At 61.3% G+C, this 19,178-nt stretch overlaps 1 protein-coding gene across 1 annotated transcript; it reads right to left on the bottom strand.

The window, feature by feature from the left end:
* Positions 1–4,206: 4,206 nt before the first annotated feature.
* Positions 4,207–9,147, bottom strand: HEYL (hes related family bHLH transcription factor with YRPW motif-like). The gene is made up of 5 exons (XM_026043442.1): positions 9,068–9,147; positions 7,117–7,183; positions 6,957–7,040; positions 6,126–6,207; positions 4,207–4,856 (listed from the first exon to the last, which is right to left on the bottom strand). Exons 1-5 carry the CDS (start codon positions 9,145–9,147, stop codon positions 4,228–4,230), a joined length of 942 nt encoding a protein of 313 aa, XP_025899227.1. The 3' UTR covers positions 4,207–4,227.
* Between the last annotated feature and the right edge of the window lie 10,031 nt (positions 9,148–19,178).

The raw sequence follows: 19,178 nt of genomic DNA, 5'->3' as shown, positions 1-19,178 counted from the left end.
GACTCCAGACCCAAAGCCACTTGAGGAGATTTAAAAGAAACAATAATAATAATAAAAAAAAAAGGAAGAAAACTGGGGAAATTAAATCTCCCTGCACTAGTATTAACCTGCGGAGAGGCAGTTTCCTCCGTTGGGACACACGGGTGCAGAGCAGACGCTGCCCAGGCCCGTGAGGGGCTTGCGGCTGCAGGAGGCCGGGCCGGGGCCGCCCTCGCCCGGCGCTCCCTGCCCCCGTGCAGGCGGCGGCGGCGCCGGGATCGCGCTGCGGGCCCCGGGGTGGCGGCGGCGGCGGCGCTGGGCCCGGCTGCCGCGCAGAGAGGCGGCCGCGCGCGGCGGGCGCCCCTTTATAGGCGGCCGCGGGGCCGGCGGAGGAGGCGGCGGCCGCGGCCCGGAGCGACCCCCGCTGCAGCGACGCCAGCCGGGGGGGAGGACCCACCGGGCCGAGGCGGCGGCGGCGGAGGAGGAGGAGGGCGGGAAGGGCAATGCCGCCACCTTCCTCTGCTGCCGCCCCCGCCATTTTGGCGCTGCCCCGCGCCGGCGCCGAGCAGGCGACATGGCGGCCGCGGCCCCCCGGGCCCGGGGCTGAGGCGGCGACATGGCGGCCATGCCGCCCGGGCCCGATACTGAGGCGGCGACATGGCGGCCATGCCGCCCGGGCCCGATACTGAGGCGGCGACATGGCGACCACGGCGCTCGGGCCTGGGGCTGACGCGGCGACATGGCGGCCACGGCGCCCGGGCCTGGGGCTGACGCGGCGACATGGCGACCACGGCGCTCGGGCCCGGTACTGTGGCGGCCACATGGCGGCCGCAGCACCCAGGCCCGGTACTGAGGCGGCCACATGGCAGCCACGGCGCCCGGGCCTGGTGCTGAGGCGGCGACATGGCGACCACGGCACCCACGCACCCCAATCCGCCTCCTCGCGTCCCCCCATCCCCTGCGGGGAGCCCCGAGCTCTCCTGCCAAAGTTTGATTTTCCACCGCCCTATTCCCGGTCCCGAGCTGAGGGGAAGCCCGGTCAATAAGGGGGCTTTCCTTGGAGGGTGCCCCTTTTGGGGCAGTTGTGAGTCAAAACGCAGCCGGATTTGAGGACCATGTTTCCACGTAAACCTCCCTCCTGCTTTTATTAGAATCATAGTTAGTGACACATGTGTCACCTGCTCCTCCAGGACCTCAGTCCTTCCCAGTCCTTCCCAGTCTCCCTAGTTTGGGAATGTTACCAGTAGGTGGCAGGCCGGGATTGCACCACAAGCGAAAAAAAACCAGCCAGGAGTGCGAATGTAAAGATTGTTTGATCCAAAACAACAGGGCAACCCGGAAAAACGACTGTTTTCATGCAGGGGGATTTGGGAGAGCGGGGCTTGCTCACGCTGCAGCACCTGCTCCATAACAAATCTTCCCACTCCACGTGGAAGCGGTTTGCTCCCTTGGGAGCAGGACGGGGCTCGTGAATCTGGATGCCGTTTCGCGCCGCCGGGGCTCCGGGTGGACCGAGCGCAGCCCACGCGTTCCCACGGGCCCTGTCCTCCACGCTCGCGCCCGAGGAATGAGGATGAGGCGAGCGCATGGGGAGGCCGGGGATTTCCCCGACGGAGCAGATCCAAACCTTGCCGGGATGGGTTATAAAAGAGGCTGAGGCTCCGGAAAACCCTGGGAAAAAAAGGGAAGCTCCGGTCCCGGGCTGCTGCGCTAACCACTGGGTGGCCGTGGGGAGAAAAGCGCATGGGGCTGAGCCGATGCTCCTGCCAGCTCCCGTTTGATCAGCCCGGATCAGGAAGCGGGGTTGTTTTATTTGCCGCCTCGGTTTTATTTCACCGCTGGAGCCTGCGGGGCTGGGTTGTTTGCTTGCCTCCCACGAACGGGGAGTTTTGGTGCTCCACACGAGAGCCCCGAGCTCCTCCCAAGGCTTCCAGACGGCTCGGGAGCGGCAGAGGCCCCGGAGCAGCGGAGGCCCCGGCGGGATGAGCCGCCCTCAATAGCCCCTTTATTGCTCTGGGAGATGCTCTTCGCTCCCAGCCTTGCTCCACATTGCTCCCTCGCAGCTGCGGTTGCTCCTTTCCAGCAGTTCCCAGCACAGGACTTAAGGCGGGGATTTACGGGTGGTTTGGAAAGGCGTTTTTGGCATGAAAAGGAGCGATGGGAAAGGAAGTCAAATTCCCACTGTTCCCCCTGAAAATCCTCCCAGCGTCTTTCACTACAGTATCGTTTACCGGTCCTGTCCTCAAAGCACAGACAAGTTCTCAGCTGTCGCTCTTTGTTGAATCCAAAGGGTTTTCCAACAGGAAGAAGCAGCAGGGGTTATTCCGGAGGCCTCGGCAAACCCCTGGGGATACGGCTCTGCTCTGATTAATTCCCCGACACGTTTGTGGCCATCGGTAACTGAAGCGGTTTGCTCTCAGCTGATTTTGAGCCGACTCATTTTGACAAGTGCAACAGTAAATAAAGTAAAATAAATAAAAATAAAGTAAAGTAAAGTAAAATAAAATAAAATAAAACATGGGACCAGAGTTACAGAGCTCCAAAACAACCATCAGGGATGTTATCTCACAAGCTTTATCCTACCTGCCATTCTTGAAAATAAAATAAAATAAAATAGAATTATAGAATAGAATAGAATAGAATAGAATAGAATAGAATAGATAAAATAAAATAAAATAAAATAATAAACAGGGGACTAGAGTTACAGAGAACAGTAGCTCCAAAAGGACCATCAGGGATGTTATCTCACGACCTTAATCCTACCTACCATAATTGAAGCCTTTTTGTCAGTGAACTCCTATCTGCTGCAGAACTCGTGTTCGTGGAAGCAGGCCGGGCTGGGTCGTGTCCAGCGAAACGGCCTCGGCCCGGCAGTGCATTTGAGAGCCACGCCGAGGGGTTGCAAGGCTTTATTTGACAGCTTTGCTGGATGCCGCCATGGCGAGGCCGGGCTATTGCCATGAGCTCCAGTATGCAGCCCCTTCCCTGTGACCTTGGGAAACGGGAATGTGGAATGGGAAGGGGCTGCTCCCGCGCGGGACGTGCAGGGGAGGCACCCATGGGTGACGAGGCGCCCGTGGGTGCAGGTGACCCCCGCGGATATATCCGTCACTGCTGCCGGGGCTGGCAGAGCCTCTGCGCCAGCCGCGGGAGAAGCTTCTCCCTCTTCTTCACCTTCCTCCCCGCTGCCCTTTCCCTGCTTTTCTCTCAGTCACAGCGCCACTGCTGAGGGGGCCGAGATTCCTTGGGGTGGGTGCGCGACAGGGCTGCTCCGCATTTGTCCCAGCAAATAAAAGCCCAGATCCAGGGGGGTTCTTGGGGTTGGATGAGGAGGAGGAGCAGCGGGACGCCCCATCCTGGCACCTTGAGGCCTTTGCGCTCCCTTCGCTCAGCTGCAGGGACGGGCACGGAGGTGCCCTCGGGATCAGGGACAAGCGGGCGCCTGCCAGGGCCCAACGTCAGCGGGATGTGACCCAGGGAGAGGAGCGCGAGACCGAAACACGGAGCCCGAGGAAGAGAAACGGAGCGCAGGGGCGCCGGGCTGCTGGGCGCTGCCACCTGCTCCTCTCCTTGGCCACGCGGGCGAGAGGGACATCCCTCCTCTTCCTGCTCTCCCAGAGCCTTCCCCGACGTGGTCCCTTCGGATCTTGTGTCTTGCCTGCTTCGCTTGCTTGGATACAGCAGCTCCCTCTGTTAAAGCCCATTCCCAGCTCCAGGGCCCGTAAGCAGAGCTGGGAAGAGCAGCACAAAGCAGGGGGAGCAGCAGGGAGGCCCCATTCCGCCTCGCTGGGTGCCAGGAACCCGGTGGGATTCAAACTGCATCGCCATTCCCAAACCCACATCCCAAGGGTCAAGCGCCAGCGAGTGTCCGTCTGCAGGCTCCGAGTCTCCACGGGAATCCGACGCAGTCACGGAGCTGGCTGGTGTTTTCCAAGGAGGAGCAAGGCTGGGTTTTGTGAAGGAGGGAAGGGTTTGGGATAGGGGGCTCCCGTCCCATGGAGCTGGGAAGGCCTCGAATGCAGCTGTGTGCAGGGAATGGAGTGAAGTGGGGGGGGGTTTACACGGGCGAGGGGGAGGAGGAGGGATGGCGAGGGGAGGAAGGCAGCGCGAGAGCGCGAGGAAGAGTGAGGAGGGTCTTCTTGTTGGGTCCTGGACTCGTGCGAAGCGGGAAAGGCGCCTTCTCAGCTGGGCCGCTTCCCAGGCCGGCGGGCAGCTGGAGATGTTCTGTCTCCCAAGGGAAGCGGAGGCTCAGAAAGCCCCGATTTCGGTAGCCCAGGAGCGGCAGATCCTGGATGTCCCAACCCTGCCGGTGGGTCCCCGCGCGGCCGGAGGCGCCGCGTAGGCCGGCGGGACAGCGGCACCAGCCGGCAAGAAGAGCAACGCGGCGACCGGGCCGCTCTTGGCAGATCCCTCCCTGGAGACTCCCATCGGCGCCGGCATCCCGGGCACGGCGGCGGCTGCGGCGCGGGCCCTGCGGCCGGAGGAGGCCACGCGGGCGGGCAGGGCGCCGCGGCGGGACGCGGCCCCGTCCACGGGCGCGCGGCGCAGGGCGGCCGGCCGCGCGCCGGCGCCCGCGGGCGCCAAGGACGATGCAGTCACAAGCAGCGGCGCCGCCTCCCTCCTGGCCACGTGCACGGGACCGGCTGCTCCGTGGAACAAGGCCCACGGCCAGGCCGGCACGGGCAGCAGGGAAGCGGCCGCGGGGGAAGGCTCCATCTCCGCCACGTAGTTGTTGAGGTGCGAGAGGAGGCGCAGGCGGATGGGGTCGGCTGTGTTTTGTCCCTCGAGGATGCCCAGGTACCGGACAACCTCGGTGAGACATTCGCGGAAGCCGATGCTCCTGTAATCCACAGCCAGAGCCCGGGCGTCCAGGAAGCCTGTAGGGAAGGGACACGGGTGATGGTGAGCGCGGGACGCGTCGGATTTCGCTGCCCTCTCTAGTGGCCACCCTAGGATATTCCCCAAGCAGGACGTTGAGGTGCATGAGCCTCTGTGGCTGTGTCACTAGGATCAAAGCTCCAGGGACAGGGAGCCTCCTGCTCCAGCAGGCGGGATGAGCAAGAGTCTTCATTAACCAGGCCTGGGAAGGCAGGGATTGGAGTTTCCCGGTTAGAGCTGCGGGAAGCGGGACGGGGGCGGGATGGGCAGCGGCTCCGTGCGGCTGAGCACCCTCCTCCTGTGCCTGGCTCCCACTCCCAGTCCTTTACACTCCATTTAAGCGGATGCACCAGGGCTGAGAAAGCTCCAAGCCACAACATGAGAAGGGAAAAAACAAAATCCCTAAGGAGACCAAGTGCAAGCCCCGGCTGATTTTCTTAGCTACGAGCTACGAGCTCCTGCTCGTAGCTTCATGAGACACAAAGCAAGAGAGCAGAGAATGGGAGAGCAGAGCGACGGGGTGCCCGTGACGGGTCCCGTGTGACAATATGGCCCTTTGTCACGGTGCAGTCAAACCGAACGTCTAAACAAATGTCCCAGACCAAGTTAGGACTCCGGAGGCAGATCTGGGTGCCAGCAATGTCCCCAGCAAACCCAACCCGGGCGGCGAGCAAAGCCTGAGGCTTCCTTAGCGGGGCTGTGAGCTCCATCCTGTTAACTGGAACAGGACAGGGCTGTGCTGAGGTCTCAGCACAAACGGGACCTTTGTGGAGCTTTGCACAGGGCTCCCTCTCTCCTCTCATAACAACCCAGAGACCAAAAAAAAAAATTAAAAAAAAAAGAAGAGAAAGGGCGAAGAAAAAGCCTTGTTTATTTGCAGAATTTGGCCTGTGCAGGGAATGTATCCCGGGGAGGAGGTGAAGAGTTTAACACGGATTTTCCAGAAGCAGCCCCCATTGCTGAGCGCGACTAAGCGTGTCCCTGTGGGCAGCTTTCCATGGGCCGTGGTGCTGTCCCTGCTCCCAGCACTGTCACACAGGGCCCTGTCACCCTCCACGGTGCCAGGGATGTGGCCCTGGAAGTGAGCGTCCGTCCCCGGGAGAAGGGTTTCCCTTCCAAAGCAACATTCATTGTAGGGATGGCTGGAGCCAGCAGGGCCCACCAGCCCTGAGATATTCCTTGCTGTTTTGAGCAGTTCCCTGGGGACTTTTTTTCCCTTCAGGATCGCGCCCTGAGCTCACACATGCGTTTAAAAGAGGAGCTCCTACCTGCTCCTCCCGTGGCGTGAAGCATCTTCAGGTGATCCACTGTCATTTGCAGGATTTCTGCCTTCTCCAGCTTGGAAGAGCCCTGCGTGTGGGAAGCGGGGAAGAAAAGAGCAATCCGGCATTTCACAGCTTACGTTTCATATCCTGCAGGAGGGTTTTGCCCAGTATCCCCCTCCGCAATCCCTCCCTGGAGCGCGGGAATGCCTGGATGGAGACACGGGCTCCTGGAGCAGACAGCTCTGCTCCTTCCCAAGCTCCCCCAATGCAAATTGCAAATCCCCATTTCCGCGCTTCAAAACCATCTTCCTGCATCTTCCTCACTTCAAAACATTGTCTACCCTGGGTTCACACTCCCTAGGGCTCCTGAATATTATTTGTTAATATATATATATTTTTACCACCCAATTCTACCATCTACCTACTTCCTGGAGCAATAATGATAAAGAAAACATAAAATTGCTGCAGACTTTTTAATTCCGAGAGCTCTACCCCTCCTTCCACTGCTGAAACGCAGCCAGCGTGGGGAGATAAGTGGAAATCACAGCAGCCCTTTTGTACTGTCAACACTGAAGAATCATTTTTTCCCTGCACATGGTTGGGGGGGAATTTGGGGAAGCAGAAGCCAGTAAAGCAGCTCGGAGAGGACTCTGGAATAAAGCCCTATGTGCTGCAGCAGGGCAAAAACACACACATTTGCAAACCGATAGCGAATGCAAAGGGGCAATGGCTCCTTTTTGGCTTTGCGTGGGTGGGAGCTGTTTTTGGAGCTTTTTGGGCCACTCAAGAGGAAGAAAAAGGTGCGATCTGGCTGGTGGCGGGTGCTGCACCCACCTGCTTCTCGAAGGCCGTGGGCACGAGGCGCCGCAGCTCCGAGAGGCTGCTGTTGATGCGGTCGCGGCGGCGCTTCTCGATGATCTGCCGAGGAGAAAGCGCCGTCACTTCACGGCCCGTCCCGCGCGCCCCGGCGCGGCCGCCCCGCTCCGACACTCACCCCGCGCCGCTTCTTCCTGGCCTGGATCTGAGAGCTCGTCGTGGGCGACACGGCGCGGGACACGGGGCTGCAAGGGAAGAGCGGGCGGTGGGCGCGGGGGCTCCGCGCGCCGCTGCGGGTTTCACCCCCTGGGATAACGGGGTTTTGATAACCGGGAGCTGAGCGGAGACCTCTCCGAGTGGGAGACCTCCTCTCCCGAGCATCCCATGGGGCCGGTGGCTCTGGGGACCTTGGGCTGAGGAGGGCAAGAGCCCTGGAACCATCCCGCACTCCAGGGCAGGGTGAAGCCATGGACACCAAAGACCCCCATGGAAGGCGCGAGGGGAGGCAGAGCTCGGCCCCCCGAGGAGCCCAAGCTGCCGCAAGGACGGACAAGCGGCCGTGGGAAAATCCCAGGAAAAACGCACTTTGCTCGGCCCAAGCGAGGCACTTCCAGAGCAGCTTCCCATAAAAGTGGAGGGAATAACAGGCTCCCTATGGAGCCTCCCGGCAGGGCTGCCCTGCTGCAGTGCATCCCAGGAGGCTGCAATAGCCGGAACGCTCCGTACGGAACTGCCACCCGCTGCTGGGAGAACCCCCCAGGCTTCCCGCAATCCGCGTTTTCAGACCGTGTTTGACTGGCAGAGGGGAGTCGTGGCGGCCGCCCTGCATCTAAACCCTGCAATGAGCAACAACTCTGCATTTCTCTTGGCTTGAATTTTATAATATTGTTCTCTGGACTGTGCACTTCTTAGCAGTATCAGAGTGATCAAAAAAGTATCATAGCCATTCCCTGAAATGCAGTATTACAACAGTTCCTCTGTTCCCCTGGGCTCCTGCAAACTCAGGACGCTCCGCTGAGGTTGCATCCTTGAGATGTGGACATTTTTGTCACCTATTCCTACTTGTCACATATTTAATATCCTTTTCACATATGTCACGTATTTTTCTTACATTTCACATGGGTGTGAAGATGAGTGAAATATCAGCAGCGTTAGGGGCAAGGGGGTTCGGGCCCCACATGCCATGTGGGTGCAGGTCGGTTCGTGGCTTTAGTGCCGCGAGCCTGGCACCGAGCAGGGCGATTCCACTGTTGGGGAGCCCGAGCAGCCACAGGGAATAACCCACACGGGACCTTGCTGGGTGCACACGGAGCGGGGACAGCCCGCTGCCGAAAGCAGAGTTCCAAAGCAGCGGATTTTTGGAAGGGGACAAATCCCGGAGCCTTTTGCAGTGCTGTCCGTGCACTTGGAGCACGGGGAGCGCCCAGGATGCCCTTTGCCCGGAGCCGAGGCACATGGAGCACCGGGGCGGCCACTCCGCTGGCCCTTCCTTGCCGCAGCCCCGAGCAGCGGAGCCTGGAGGAGCCCCTGCTCCGCATCCCGCCGGGATGGGGCTGCGTGCCTGGAAAGCCCTGCGGGAAGCAGGGCACCCTTCCCTGGCTGCTTTTTCCCTGCAGATCACAGCCCCAGCCCGTGCGGTGCAAACACGCCCGCAGAGGAGCCACGTTCCTCCTGCAAAACCTCCCTGCTCCTTCCACATTCCCTGGGAGCCTCTGGATCCCTTGGACTGCAGCTGCACACAGGCAGCTGATGGATGCGTTTGCTGGGAGGGAGGGCATCGTATGTGGGGAGGAGCGGGGGGCACAGAGACCCTGCGAGCCAGGATCAGCCCCTCCGCTGTCCATGCAGGGCAGGAAAAGCCAATTCCGGCTTTTCCTGCGGGGAAAACGGGGGAGCTTCCCCGTGGCGTCCCCTGGGACGCGACCCGCTTGTCACGCCGCGCCGGCCGGGGTCGCCCCGTGGCTTCCGAGGCGCTTTTCCCCGCGGGAAGGCGGCGCGCGCAGCCCGGGCGGCTTCGGCGACCCCCGAGTGGCAGCCGGGGACCCACGCGCGGCCGCTCCGCAGCGCGCCGGGCGCTGGGGACAGCGGCGCTGCTGGGGACCGGGGCCGCGGTGTCGCCGTGCCCTCACCCGTACTCCTCCTCCTTGCCCACGTCGATGGTGCCGTCCGACTCGGTGTCCGAGCAGCTCTCCTCGCACAGGCGCTTCATCCTCGGCGGCGGCTGCGCCACGCGCGGCCACGAGCGCGGGACACGCGCGCTCCCCGCCACGGGCTGCGCACGAGTGGCCCCGGCCCGGCCCGGCCCGGCCCGGCTCCTCCCCTACCCACCCCCCGGCCCGTCTGCAGCCTCCGCGGCTAATGGGTTAATGAGGCATCTCCCGGGAGCCAGGGATTACGCGGCCCTTCCCAGGTTCCCAGGCCCCCCCCGCGCCGCTCCAAAGTCTTCCTGTAAAAGGAACCGTCTGTGCGAGGCGGCCCCGGGCCCCCCGCGGCCCCCCCGGCCCGCGGCCCCCCCTCCCCGCCCGCCGCGGCTTGGCCTCGGCCCCGGTTTAAAGGGACCGGTGACCTCCCTGGCAACACAAAACCGTGGGAAAGCGATGGGGCTGATAAAGCGCGCGCTTGTTCCCGGGAAAAATCAACAGGCAGCCCCACACACACACACGCACGGCCGCCTGACGCCACCGCCGCTGCTGCCACCGCGCGCGGGGACGCCGGGTCGCACCCAGGGTCTCGGCCACGGGGGTGGCCCCGGCACCTTGTCCCCCCCTCGGGTGCCCGCAGCGGGACCTGCCCTGCAAAATGAACCCGCCCAAACCCGACTTGGGGTTTTCTAACCCCGACCGGGGTTGTTGTTTTCAGCCTCCTAGGGTAAGGCTGGAAACTTTGGTACTCCCACCCCAATCCAATCTCAGCATCCAAGGAGCATTCCCAGCTGCCAGTCTGCAGGGAAGGGGGCTGTTGGTTAGAGCCCAGAGCAGCTAAAATCCCCAAGGGCACCAAAAACGTGTGCATGGAGGGGAGGAGAGGCACAGAAGTGACACCCTTGGATTCAGAGAGGGAGAGGAAGAAAAGGGAAGGCAGCGGCGCAGAGATCCGGCTGCAACACGGCATTCCCGAAGGCTTCCCAGAGCCTTTAGCGAGGCGGCGGTAACGACCTGGAAGCCACTCCCGAGGGAGCCCACCCGGTGCCCTGGGCACCGGCGCAGAGCCGGGCGCTTTCCTCGGCACTGAGCAGCTCTGTCCTTCCCGGACGGTGCCGAGGTGGAAAACCGATGGCTTCAGAGTGCTCATAAACCCCCCAAAATTGAGAAAAACACACCCATTTCAGGCTGCAGCATTTGCTTCCGTAATTTTGATGCTTTCCTCTGATTTTACCGTTAAAGCCAAGCTGTTATTAGTTTACATGTCAGAAGTAAAAGCCTCCTTTAAACAGAAAAATTAGAAACATATTATTCTGGCCCTTTGGAGTCTCCTCCTTCCTTTCAATGCATGTACGTATGTGTATCTCCAAACCAAGCTTCCCATAAATATGTGTTTTTGAGAGATTAATACTTTTTCCACTGATAAAACCAGTTAAATGGGATCCAGAGATCGGCTATTTCAGGCTCTTGCTCGAGCCTGAAGAGAGCGGAGCCCAGACCTGCCACCGAGGAGCACTTTTCTTCTCCATTAGAAAGGAATTCACCGTCCAGACTCCGGCTTTTCTGGGCCTCATCTAAGCATCATTATCTGGGTTCAATTGAAGTGTAATTGGCAACATGTTTTTCTAGGATTACACTTCATTAGGAGCAGAGCGGGGGCCCACAATCCCGCTTCTCCTGTAACCAGATCCATTTTCCAGCCCGTGCTCCTGGAGAGCCGTTTCCAGCGGCGCTCAGCGAGGCCAGGGCCGAGCCGGGGCTGCGGACAGAGGCCATGCGGGTTGGCAAGGGGGGGTTAAAGGGAATTAGTGTAGGGATGGGGCAACCAGGTGCAGAAATCGGGCTCGTCCTTCCCGCTTTCCCACTCCCAGTGCTCGGGACCAGCTGGATAAGCCCCTGAGGCCCCAAGCCTGGAGCCGGGCATGGAGATGCGCAGCCTCTGCCCTCTGCTCTTCCCCCGGCACTGCCGGGATTGTTGGGCCGAGCAAGGGGACTTAGCAGAGGAAACGTCTCTCGTTATCCACTTAGCGGGGAGCCCCCATCCATGCACCCACTTTTGGGTCCCGGAGCTCGGCTCCCCGGTCCGGGAGGGAATGTGCCGTGGAAGCCGGGGTGCCACGAGGCCATCGAGGGCTGTGGCCACGTCCCCACGCGGCGGGAGCCCTTTGCAGTGGCACGAGGACGAGGCCAGGCCGGCTCCCGGCGCCAGTTGGCTTCCCCACTTTGGCCTAAATGAGCTCTCAAATAAATAATAAATGAGCTCCCAAAGATTCACGTCCCTCCGTGGCAGCAGGGAAAGCTCCGCAATGCCAGGGCGGAGGGTGGATCCCTGCCAGGAGTTGCCCAGTCTGCCTGTGCCAGCCCTCTCCGTCGGGGAAGGATTCCAGCAGGAGCAGGGTCTTGCTGCCTTCCCTCCATCCCGGCTCTGGGAATCCTCCCCGGAGAGCGGCCAGCTGTGAGTGGCTGCAGCAGCCGGAATGTGGGAGGGAGGCAGCGCCTCTGGAAAGCGGGAGGCAGCAGGGAGGGCTCCAGCTCCATTACCTCCCGGTGACCTGACACCTCGGCCGTAACTCCGTGCGTGCCCGGCGGGCCCGTCTGCACGGCGCAGCCGGCGGTATCCGAACCCGCGGCTGGGCTCTCGGAAGCGCTCCAAGCCCGGCGAGCCCCGGCTCCCCCTGCTACCCCAGCCCACGCGGCAGAGCCGGCAATGCCCACGGGAGAGCAAAACCAGTGTTTTCCCCCCAAACCCACGGGCTCGGCCTTGCCCAGGCGGGGACAGGGCAGCGCGTGGGTCCTTCCCACCGCGGCTGCTCCGTGCCCGGGGCCGCCACTGGGTCAGTGTCCCAAGGGGCCGGGCGCGGAGGCTGCGCCGCAACCCGCGGCGGGATGGTAAAACCCACATCCCAGCGGGATGGGAAAACCCACCCCGCACGATGGGAAAACCCACCCCGTGCTGCAGCCCAGCCCCGGGGCCGCTCCCCGGGTTTGGAGAACACAAAGGCTTTGTGTGCGCCTTGGCCCGGAGCCCTTCCCTCGCTCGGGCCCAAAACAGCAGCCCTTCCCAAGGCCCTCGGCGCCCTCCCCGTCCCCCAGCGATGCTAATGGGCCCGGCCTCCTCCCGGAGCCCTGGGAGCCTGCGAGACAGTCGGGGCACTTGTTAAATGTGTGTTTAGTGATCCCGGGAGGAGACAAGAGCAAATACAAACAGGCCGGGCTGGAGGGGCCCGGCCCGGGAACGCGGCCGCCCTGGAGCCTTTCTTCTCTAACCACTTCAAACTTTCGTTTCTTCCGCAGCCACAACAAGGCCCACTTTGTAAAGCAAATGAGCCCGCAGCAACTTGGGGCTTAAAAGGCAAACAAGGAGGAGGGACTGCTTTTAATTACTGGATGTTAGAAAGGGCTTTCTTGGGTTAATCGCTTTCTGCTGTAAAATGGCCTAGCTGCGCAGGTCCCGGCTCCCGGGGCTGGACGGCATCGCGGACAGTGTGTGCCTTCCCTGCGGGGGGACATAGGGGACACAGGCGCCTTTGGTGCCGGCACCCCGAGCCCTCCTGGCTCACGGGAGCGGCAGGCGGCCCTGGGATTTGCACGGGCATGACCGGCGGGTTGGGAAGAGCGCCGCGCGGCCCTTGCTGGGGAGCCGCGGGCGCCGCGGGTGACGGAGCCGCCTCTGCAGCCCGGTCAGGTTGCTCCCAAGGGCGCTGACGGCGGCCAAGAGCCCATCACAGGCCGAGGGCAACCAGTGTTTGAGATGGACGATGGGCTCAGCCCCACGCGGCCCAGCACAACCAGCCGTAGGAGGGCGCGGGATGGGGCAGGCGGGAACAGGAGGGCGCAGGAGGGCACAGGATGGGGCAGGAGGGAACAAGAGGGAACAGGAGGCCCGGGAGAGTGCAGGAGGGTGCAGGAGGTCCAGGAGGGTGCAGGAGGGCACAGGAGGGAACAGGAGGGCGCAGGAAAGTGCAGCAGGGCACAGGATGGCTCAGGAGGGAACAGGAGGGCTCAGGAGGGCCCAGGAGGGTGCAGGAGGGCACCAGAGGGCACCGGAGGGAACAGGATGGGGCAGGAGGGCACAGGAGGGAACAGGAGGGAACAGGAGGGTGCAGAAGGGCCCCAGCTCCTTGTGTGTCGGGAAGGCATCACCTCGGGCCGTGCTCCTCGCGCACAGGCTGCTGAGGGCACAGCCAAGACAAGCCTGGGGTTCCAAGGCTGTGTGAGCAGCGGGGGTCCCTGGTTTGGTGCTGGTGACAAAGCCCAGACCAAGCAGGAAGCCCCTGGGCCTGCCTGGCCCTTCCAAGGTGCCACAGGGCTGCCTTGATCCGCTCGTTTCCTTCCCCAAAACAACAGACGCAGGAGCCGAGAGCATCAGCTCCGGCACGAGACAGCGGCCGGCCCGGTGCGGGCAGCGCCTCCGGAGCCACTTCCTGAGCTCCCGCCGCCGCCGCCGGCTCAACAGCAGGAAGTTCCATGCGGTGCCTTCGCCTTGGGGGCTGTCAGCTGGAACAACCGCCCACCTGTGGCACTGCCGCGGGGATATAAATAAGGACACGGACATGGACACGGAGGACCGTTTCGCGTTCTCGGAGGAGCGGAGGCCGGCCAGGCGGGAACGCTGGAGCAAGGGCACATGTGGAGGCAGCGCCGCGACTCGTGTCGGCCTCAGGCTCCGCGCCCTCCCTATTCCCGTTGAGCTCCTTCCTGCTGTCCCCGGCGCCTCCTGCATCCTCGGGGCACGTGCGGAGCCCAGGGTGCTGCCGGGGCTGCAGCCATCACAGCTGGGCTGAGTTTGACAGTTATGCACAGCTGGGACTGAGGCGGAGGAGGAGGAGGAGGAGGTGGCACGGAGGAAGCCGGTGGCGGCGGCGCGAGCCTCCATGCGCGCCAGGGCGCCCGCGGCGGGAGACACTGGCACGCACGGGGCCAGCGTCGCTGCTGCGGGAGGAAACGATCAATTTGCCGGGCACAAAGCTGGCGGCCAGCCAAGGAAAACCGCGTCTGGGAGCAGGAACCAGCCTCCCGCCGGCCTCCACTCGCGCCAGCCTCCCACCGGCTGGGGGGTAGCGGCGCCGCGGCCGCCCCCAGCACCAGCGGCTCTCGCCCTCCTTTGCCACGGGCACGGCGACATGGACGGGTACCCCCTCCAGCCGTCGCCTCCCTATTTATTTTCTCCCCGCAGCAGCGGCCATGGCCTCCCTCCCCAAGCAGGGAGCCTGAATGAAGCCAGATCCTTGGCCACATTCCTGCGTTTTTTCTTCTTTCCCTTTTCTTTTCTTTCCCCTCCCCTTTTCTCTTGGCCCCCCCTTCCTCCGTGGCTTGGCACAAGCTGCAGCACTGCAAGGAGGGGGGATGAAAGCAGGCCCTGCTCCAGCTTTCCCTTCCCGTTCCCACACTCCGCCCGGCGCGCCGCGCTCCTAATGACTCCCAGGCGGCACCCAGGGCAGGCGGCGCGGCCACGGGAGCAGCGGGGCGGCAGGGACCCCCCCGGCCACCCTGCGCAGGGTGTCTGTCCCTGCGGACATGGGGTGGTTGTCACGGGTGGTGGCTGTCACAGGGTGGTGGTTGTCACGGGTGGTGGTTGTCATGGGTGGTGATTGTCATGAGTGGTGGTTGTCACAGGGTGGTGGTTGTCACCGGGTGGCTGGGGTGGCCGCTGTGCAATGGCCGCCCCGCCTTGGCACCTGATGTCGCCACGGTGCCCTAGCATTTAACATGGCTGTGGCACCTAACATGGCCGCCCCAGCTGGCCCTGGCACCTAACATGGCTGCCTCGGTGCCTAACATGGCCGCCCTGCCTTGGCTCTGCATGCAAGGCCGCGGTGCCCCCGGCAGAGCTGGCACTGGGGAAGATCCCTCCGTGCCCAGCTCGGCGGGATCCACATGGCTGCCTGTCCCGCCACAGGCACGCTACACATGCCAGCCGCTACCAGGGATGCGCCAAGGTGGCAGGGGGATGGCCGCCCCGAACACCCCCAGCGCGGAGCCCCGAGGGAGCACCAGGCTGTGCCAAGGGCGGCCGCGGGCGAGCGGGCAGGCGGGAGGAGGCCGCCATGGCGACACTTCGCGCCCTCTCGTGGCACCCGCCTGGCACCACAGCTGCCACCCGCGTGGCCCTTTTCTCCTCGGCACAAAGGACAGGCAGGTTCCTCACAACATTGCTGGCCATTCCCGGATGAAGGACGGGGGGTCACCCCTCTCATCCCGCTGCGTTCCGGCTTGTCCCGGGCTCCGTTTTAGGTGTGGGAAATGGCCAGGGTTTCACTTCCCTGGCCAGGATTACTCCACGGGAGCTGCCGCTCCATGGACACGGAGGCACCCGGAGCGCTGCGGGACGGGCGCTCCCAGCCATGCCCCTATGCCGAGCGCCGACTGCGGAGCGCCAGTGACGGCCCTGGAGCACCCGGAGCGCTTCCTCGTCCCCTCGCCCGGGAATGTGGTCCGTCATCCGCAGGACCGGCACAGCGCGGAGCTGCCTGCTGGCGCCGGGAGCTGCCAGCCGCCTCCTGCGGCTCCGTGCGCTCCACCGAGGCCCCACTTCCCTGGTGGCCTCTGCCACCGCAAGCCGTTTCCAGCTCCGGTGACAAAGGCGTCAGCAAACACGGCTATTAATAGCGCCGGGGCAGGAACGGGCTGGCCGGGCTGGCACGGCGGCGCTGGCGCGGATAGCGGGTGCCCTCTGCTTGTTCTCACACCGCCAGGGTCATCTAATCCCTTCTTCCAAGCCCAGGTGTTTCTGGCACCCTGTCACCACGTCCCCTGCCATTTTATCCTGTTGAGATGTCCTCGCTCCCGTTCGGCACGCCAGGAAGGGCACAAAGCTGGACAGAGTGCACTGAAAGGAGGGAAAGGGAGGAAAACTGTGTGGCCGCCAGCACATTGGGAGCTGCTCGAGCGCTCGGACATCGCCGCGAAGAGAACGGACTTGGTGGCACCAAAGAGCTCACCTGGATTTCTGCAATTTGCCTGCGGGCACCTTCCAGATCTGATGCTACCCCTGTGCATGACGGATCACACTGGTCCCTGTCACTGCGATAGGGAAACTGAGGCAGAGAGGGGTCATGGCTAACCCTGGGTGAATAAGGACCAGGAGAGCACAATGTCTCTGCCCCACCTCTGTGCCAGGCAGCCCTTCACTGGGGTGTTACGTCCTCAGACCTCAGGTTTTTGGGAGTTAAATCCTGGATTCGTGACAAGAAATACTTCTTTCCAAAGGCCGTGACTACCCTGTGGAGATCCGTGCTGACAAGAGCTGAGCAGCAGCATAATTCTCCATCCAGCAGCTCTGCCTCCACGCTCTCCTCCTCCACATCCCTTATTTTAAGGCACACGCGTTGCAAAGCCTTGCGACGCCTGAGGATTTTAAAAGGGAGAAGCTTGAAAAACAGGCTGCAAAACAAAACCTCAGCCTTGCAGCAAACCAGGGACGAGGGCTCACAGCCTCGTCAGCTGTGATTGCAGCAACACCCTCCTCCTCCTCCCTTGCTGCATTGCCCCGGCCCATCTCTCCACAACCCGTCAGCTCCTTGGCCCTCGGGAGCCCATGGGTGCTCCACAGGAGCCGGTGGCTGCTCCTCAGGAGCAAGTCATGGGATCAGGGCAGCCTTTTTGTGAGCATAGGAGCCAGGGCTGGCTGCAACGCAAGGGCTGAGGCACAAACAGCCCGAGGTCGGGGCTGGCTGGACCTGCCACGACTTGCTCTGCTTTAATGAGCAGCTCCTCAGCCCTGCGGTTCAGTTTGTCCCTCCAGGCATCTAGTGGGAAAACATGGAGACGGGAAGGGCATCCCGGGCACGCGAAGCCACCAAGTCGCCCTGCCGAGGGCCACCCAGCCCTTCAACGAACACCCAAGGCAGCGATGCTGCCCTGGGGGCTGTGGACATTCCTTGGCTATATTTGGTGGCTGGTGGAGGATTTGCTGCTTTCTCTTAACCCATCTGTTCTCCTTATTGACGGGGAGGAGCCAACACTAGAGCTGCAGCCTCGTTCTTTGGATACACACAGGATTTCAGCAGCAATAAATCCTCTAAACAGCTTTTGCCGCCTCCCACCTGTTGGCAGGAAGAACAACAAGATGACAAAACTCTTCGGCACGTTTGTTTTTTTTTTTTCTCTCCAGGACTTCAGAACAAGACAAGGTTTCAATAAAAGCCTGTTCCCAAAGGAGAAAGGTAGCTGGGACCACAGCACATCTCGTCCCAACAATGACACTTTTCCTGGAGGCCCCTGGTCCCCAGGTAGCAGCTTTTGATAAGTTTCCTTGCGTTACCTTAAACCCCAAAAGTCCCTTTTTTTTGTTGTTGTCACCAGCGCCCTCTCATTCAGCAGAAACCCCAGCAAGACCCAAGCGGGGTCTGTAGACTCACAGGCTGCAACAGGGAGTGAAAATACCCCTTGTGAGAAGGGCGACAGAGGGCACCAGGTGAGGACCAACATGGTTTATTACCAATAAACACCCGTTAACAGCTCAGCTCGTTCACAGGAAAGGGAACCGTGGGGGACAGTGAGGTGACACCCACAGCAAGGGCACACAGCAGGACAGTCCCTCGGGATGGGAGATGTGCCAGGCCAGCGTTCCCGTGGGACCGCAGCGTGCCCCCAACCCCAGGGGTGCTGGACATCGCAGCTGGGCACACAGGGAAGTCCTGGAGCAGCAAATCCATGTCAGTGACAGCGACAGGGGAGGAAGAGGACAGAGGAGGAGGAGGAGGAGAAAAGCATGAAACCACGTGGTTAAAAACACAACGGGGCAGATCCTCCCCATGCAGCTGGGACCGGGAGGTGGATTGGGACCATTATCCCCAGCCCTGTGTCTTCCGACGAGCCCCCTTGCCCTGGCAGCAGGAGGACCCCGAGCAGAGAGTTTGGATTTTTCAGCCTCACGCCCAGAGGCACCTCCAGCGTGAGCCTAGAGAGAAGCTGGGTGCACCAGCTCCCTGCACGTCCCAGGCACCACCGTGCCCACGGCCGTGCCTCGCATGCCACCCCCAGCTCAGCACCTGGTCTCCTGCGGACATTCCTGCCATTCCCAGGCCTGCTCAGTCGGGATTTCCTCCGGGCTCTCCAACGCCTTCTCCCAGGCTGGCTCTGCGCAGCCCATCTGCGAGCTGAGCTCGGCAGGACTTCCAGGATGGGATCTGCAGGAAACACCTTGGAAATGTTTACAGGCCAGGCCTTTATCCCACCCGGATCTGCCAAAAAGGGCGTAGAAACAGCTTGAATCCCTATATCTGGAGTTTGCATTAACAAAAAAAGACCTTTTTATGGAAGTGAATATTAATAGATGCATCACTGTAATATTCATTTCTTTCAAGGCTTTTTTTGTTCGCATCTTAGACCTTCCTCTGACATGTTTGTCACCCAAACGTGACAAATAACCATCTGTCAGAGTGAAACGATTCGAGGGAAAGTGCAATTTGCTCTTCAGTGCTAGGGCAAGGCTTAGTGCAATAGGAAAACTTCTCCAAAGTCACAGGAGATATCATTAACTTGCTTATATATCTGCCAAAACGGCCACGATTTAAGCTCTAGCCTTGCTCTCAGAAAAGGTTGAGCTATTTTAGCTGAAATCGCCCTGCAAATTGGAGCAGGGCACAGAGACATCCCCAAGAAAACTTCAGCCCATGCAGTTTGCACTTGGCAAAGCTGGAAGCAACTGAAAACCACATCCAAAAACACCGGGCATCCTTCATGCCTATCACTTATATTACTTAGAAGAACACAAGAAATCATTCAAGAAAAATATACATATCTACATCTCCTGAGAGCGTCCTTCGGGACAAGGCTTTGTGCAAGGTCAGGGTAACTCTCATACGGATTTTGGAGCAGTTGATTTCTCCTCCTGTTTTTAAATCAGGAATTTGGTTCTTTCTCACAGTGTCACAGAGCAGAAGCACTCGCGGGTTTAAGAAGCCGAGGAGAAAAAGATTATCAGCTCCCATGGGCTCAGCTTATAGAAGAAAAAATTCCTTTACAGCGAATTTGAGCCTGAGGAGGGTTAATTAGATTTATCCGGTGGGCTTCAAATGCTGCCCCTGATATATGTGGGGCTGCTTTTAACTTCAGTCAAATACTAGGCATGTTTTTGAGGACCCTGGAAGGCACA

Source organism: Nothoprocta perdicaria, unplaced genomic scaffold (genome assembly GCF_003342845.1).
Source record: "Nothoprocta perdicaria isolate Ctin4 unplaced genomic scaffold, notPer1 scaffold_33, whole genome shotgun sequence".
In the NCBI taxonomy this organism is placed as follows: domain Eukaryota; kingdom Metazoa; phylum Chordata; class Aves; order Tinamiformes; family Tinamidae; genus Nothoprocta; species Nothoprocta perdicaria.
Note: the sequence above shows the minus strand (reverse complement) of the source record. Positions and strands in the feature narration are given on the sequence as shown.

Coding starts and splice junctions, on each gene's coding strand:
- HEYL (XM_026043442.1), bottom strand. CDS start 9,147: ATGAAGCGCCTGTGCGAGGAGAGCTGCTCGGACACCGAGTCGGACGGC. Junction 7,184..9,067: donor GGCAAGGAGGAGGAGTACGG/GTGAGGGCACGG, acceptor CTTCCCTTGCAG/CCCCGTGTCCCGCGCCGTGT. Junction 7,041..7,116: donor CCAGGAAGAAGCGGCGCGGG/GTGAGTGTCGGA, acceptor TCTCCTCGGCAG/ATCATCGAGAAGCGCCGCCG.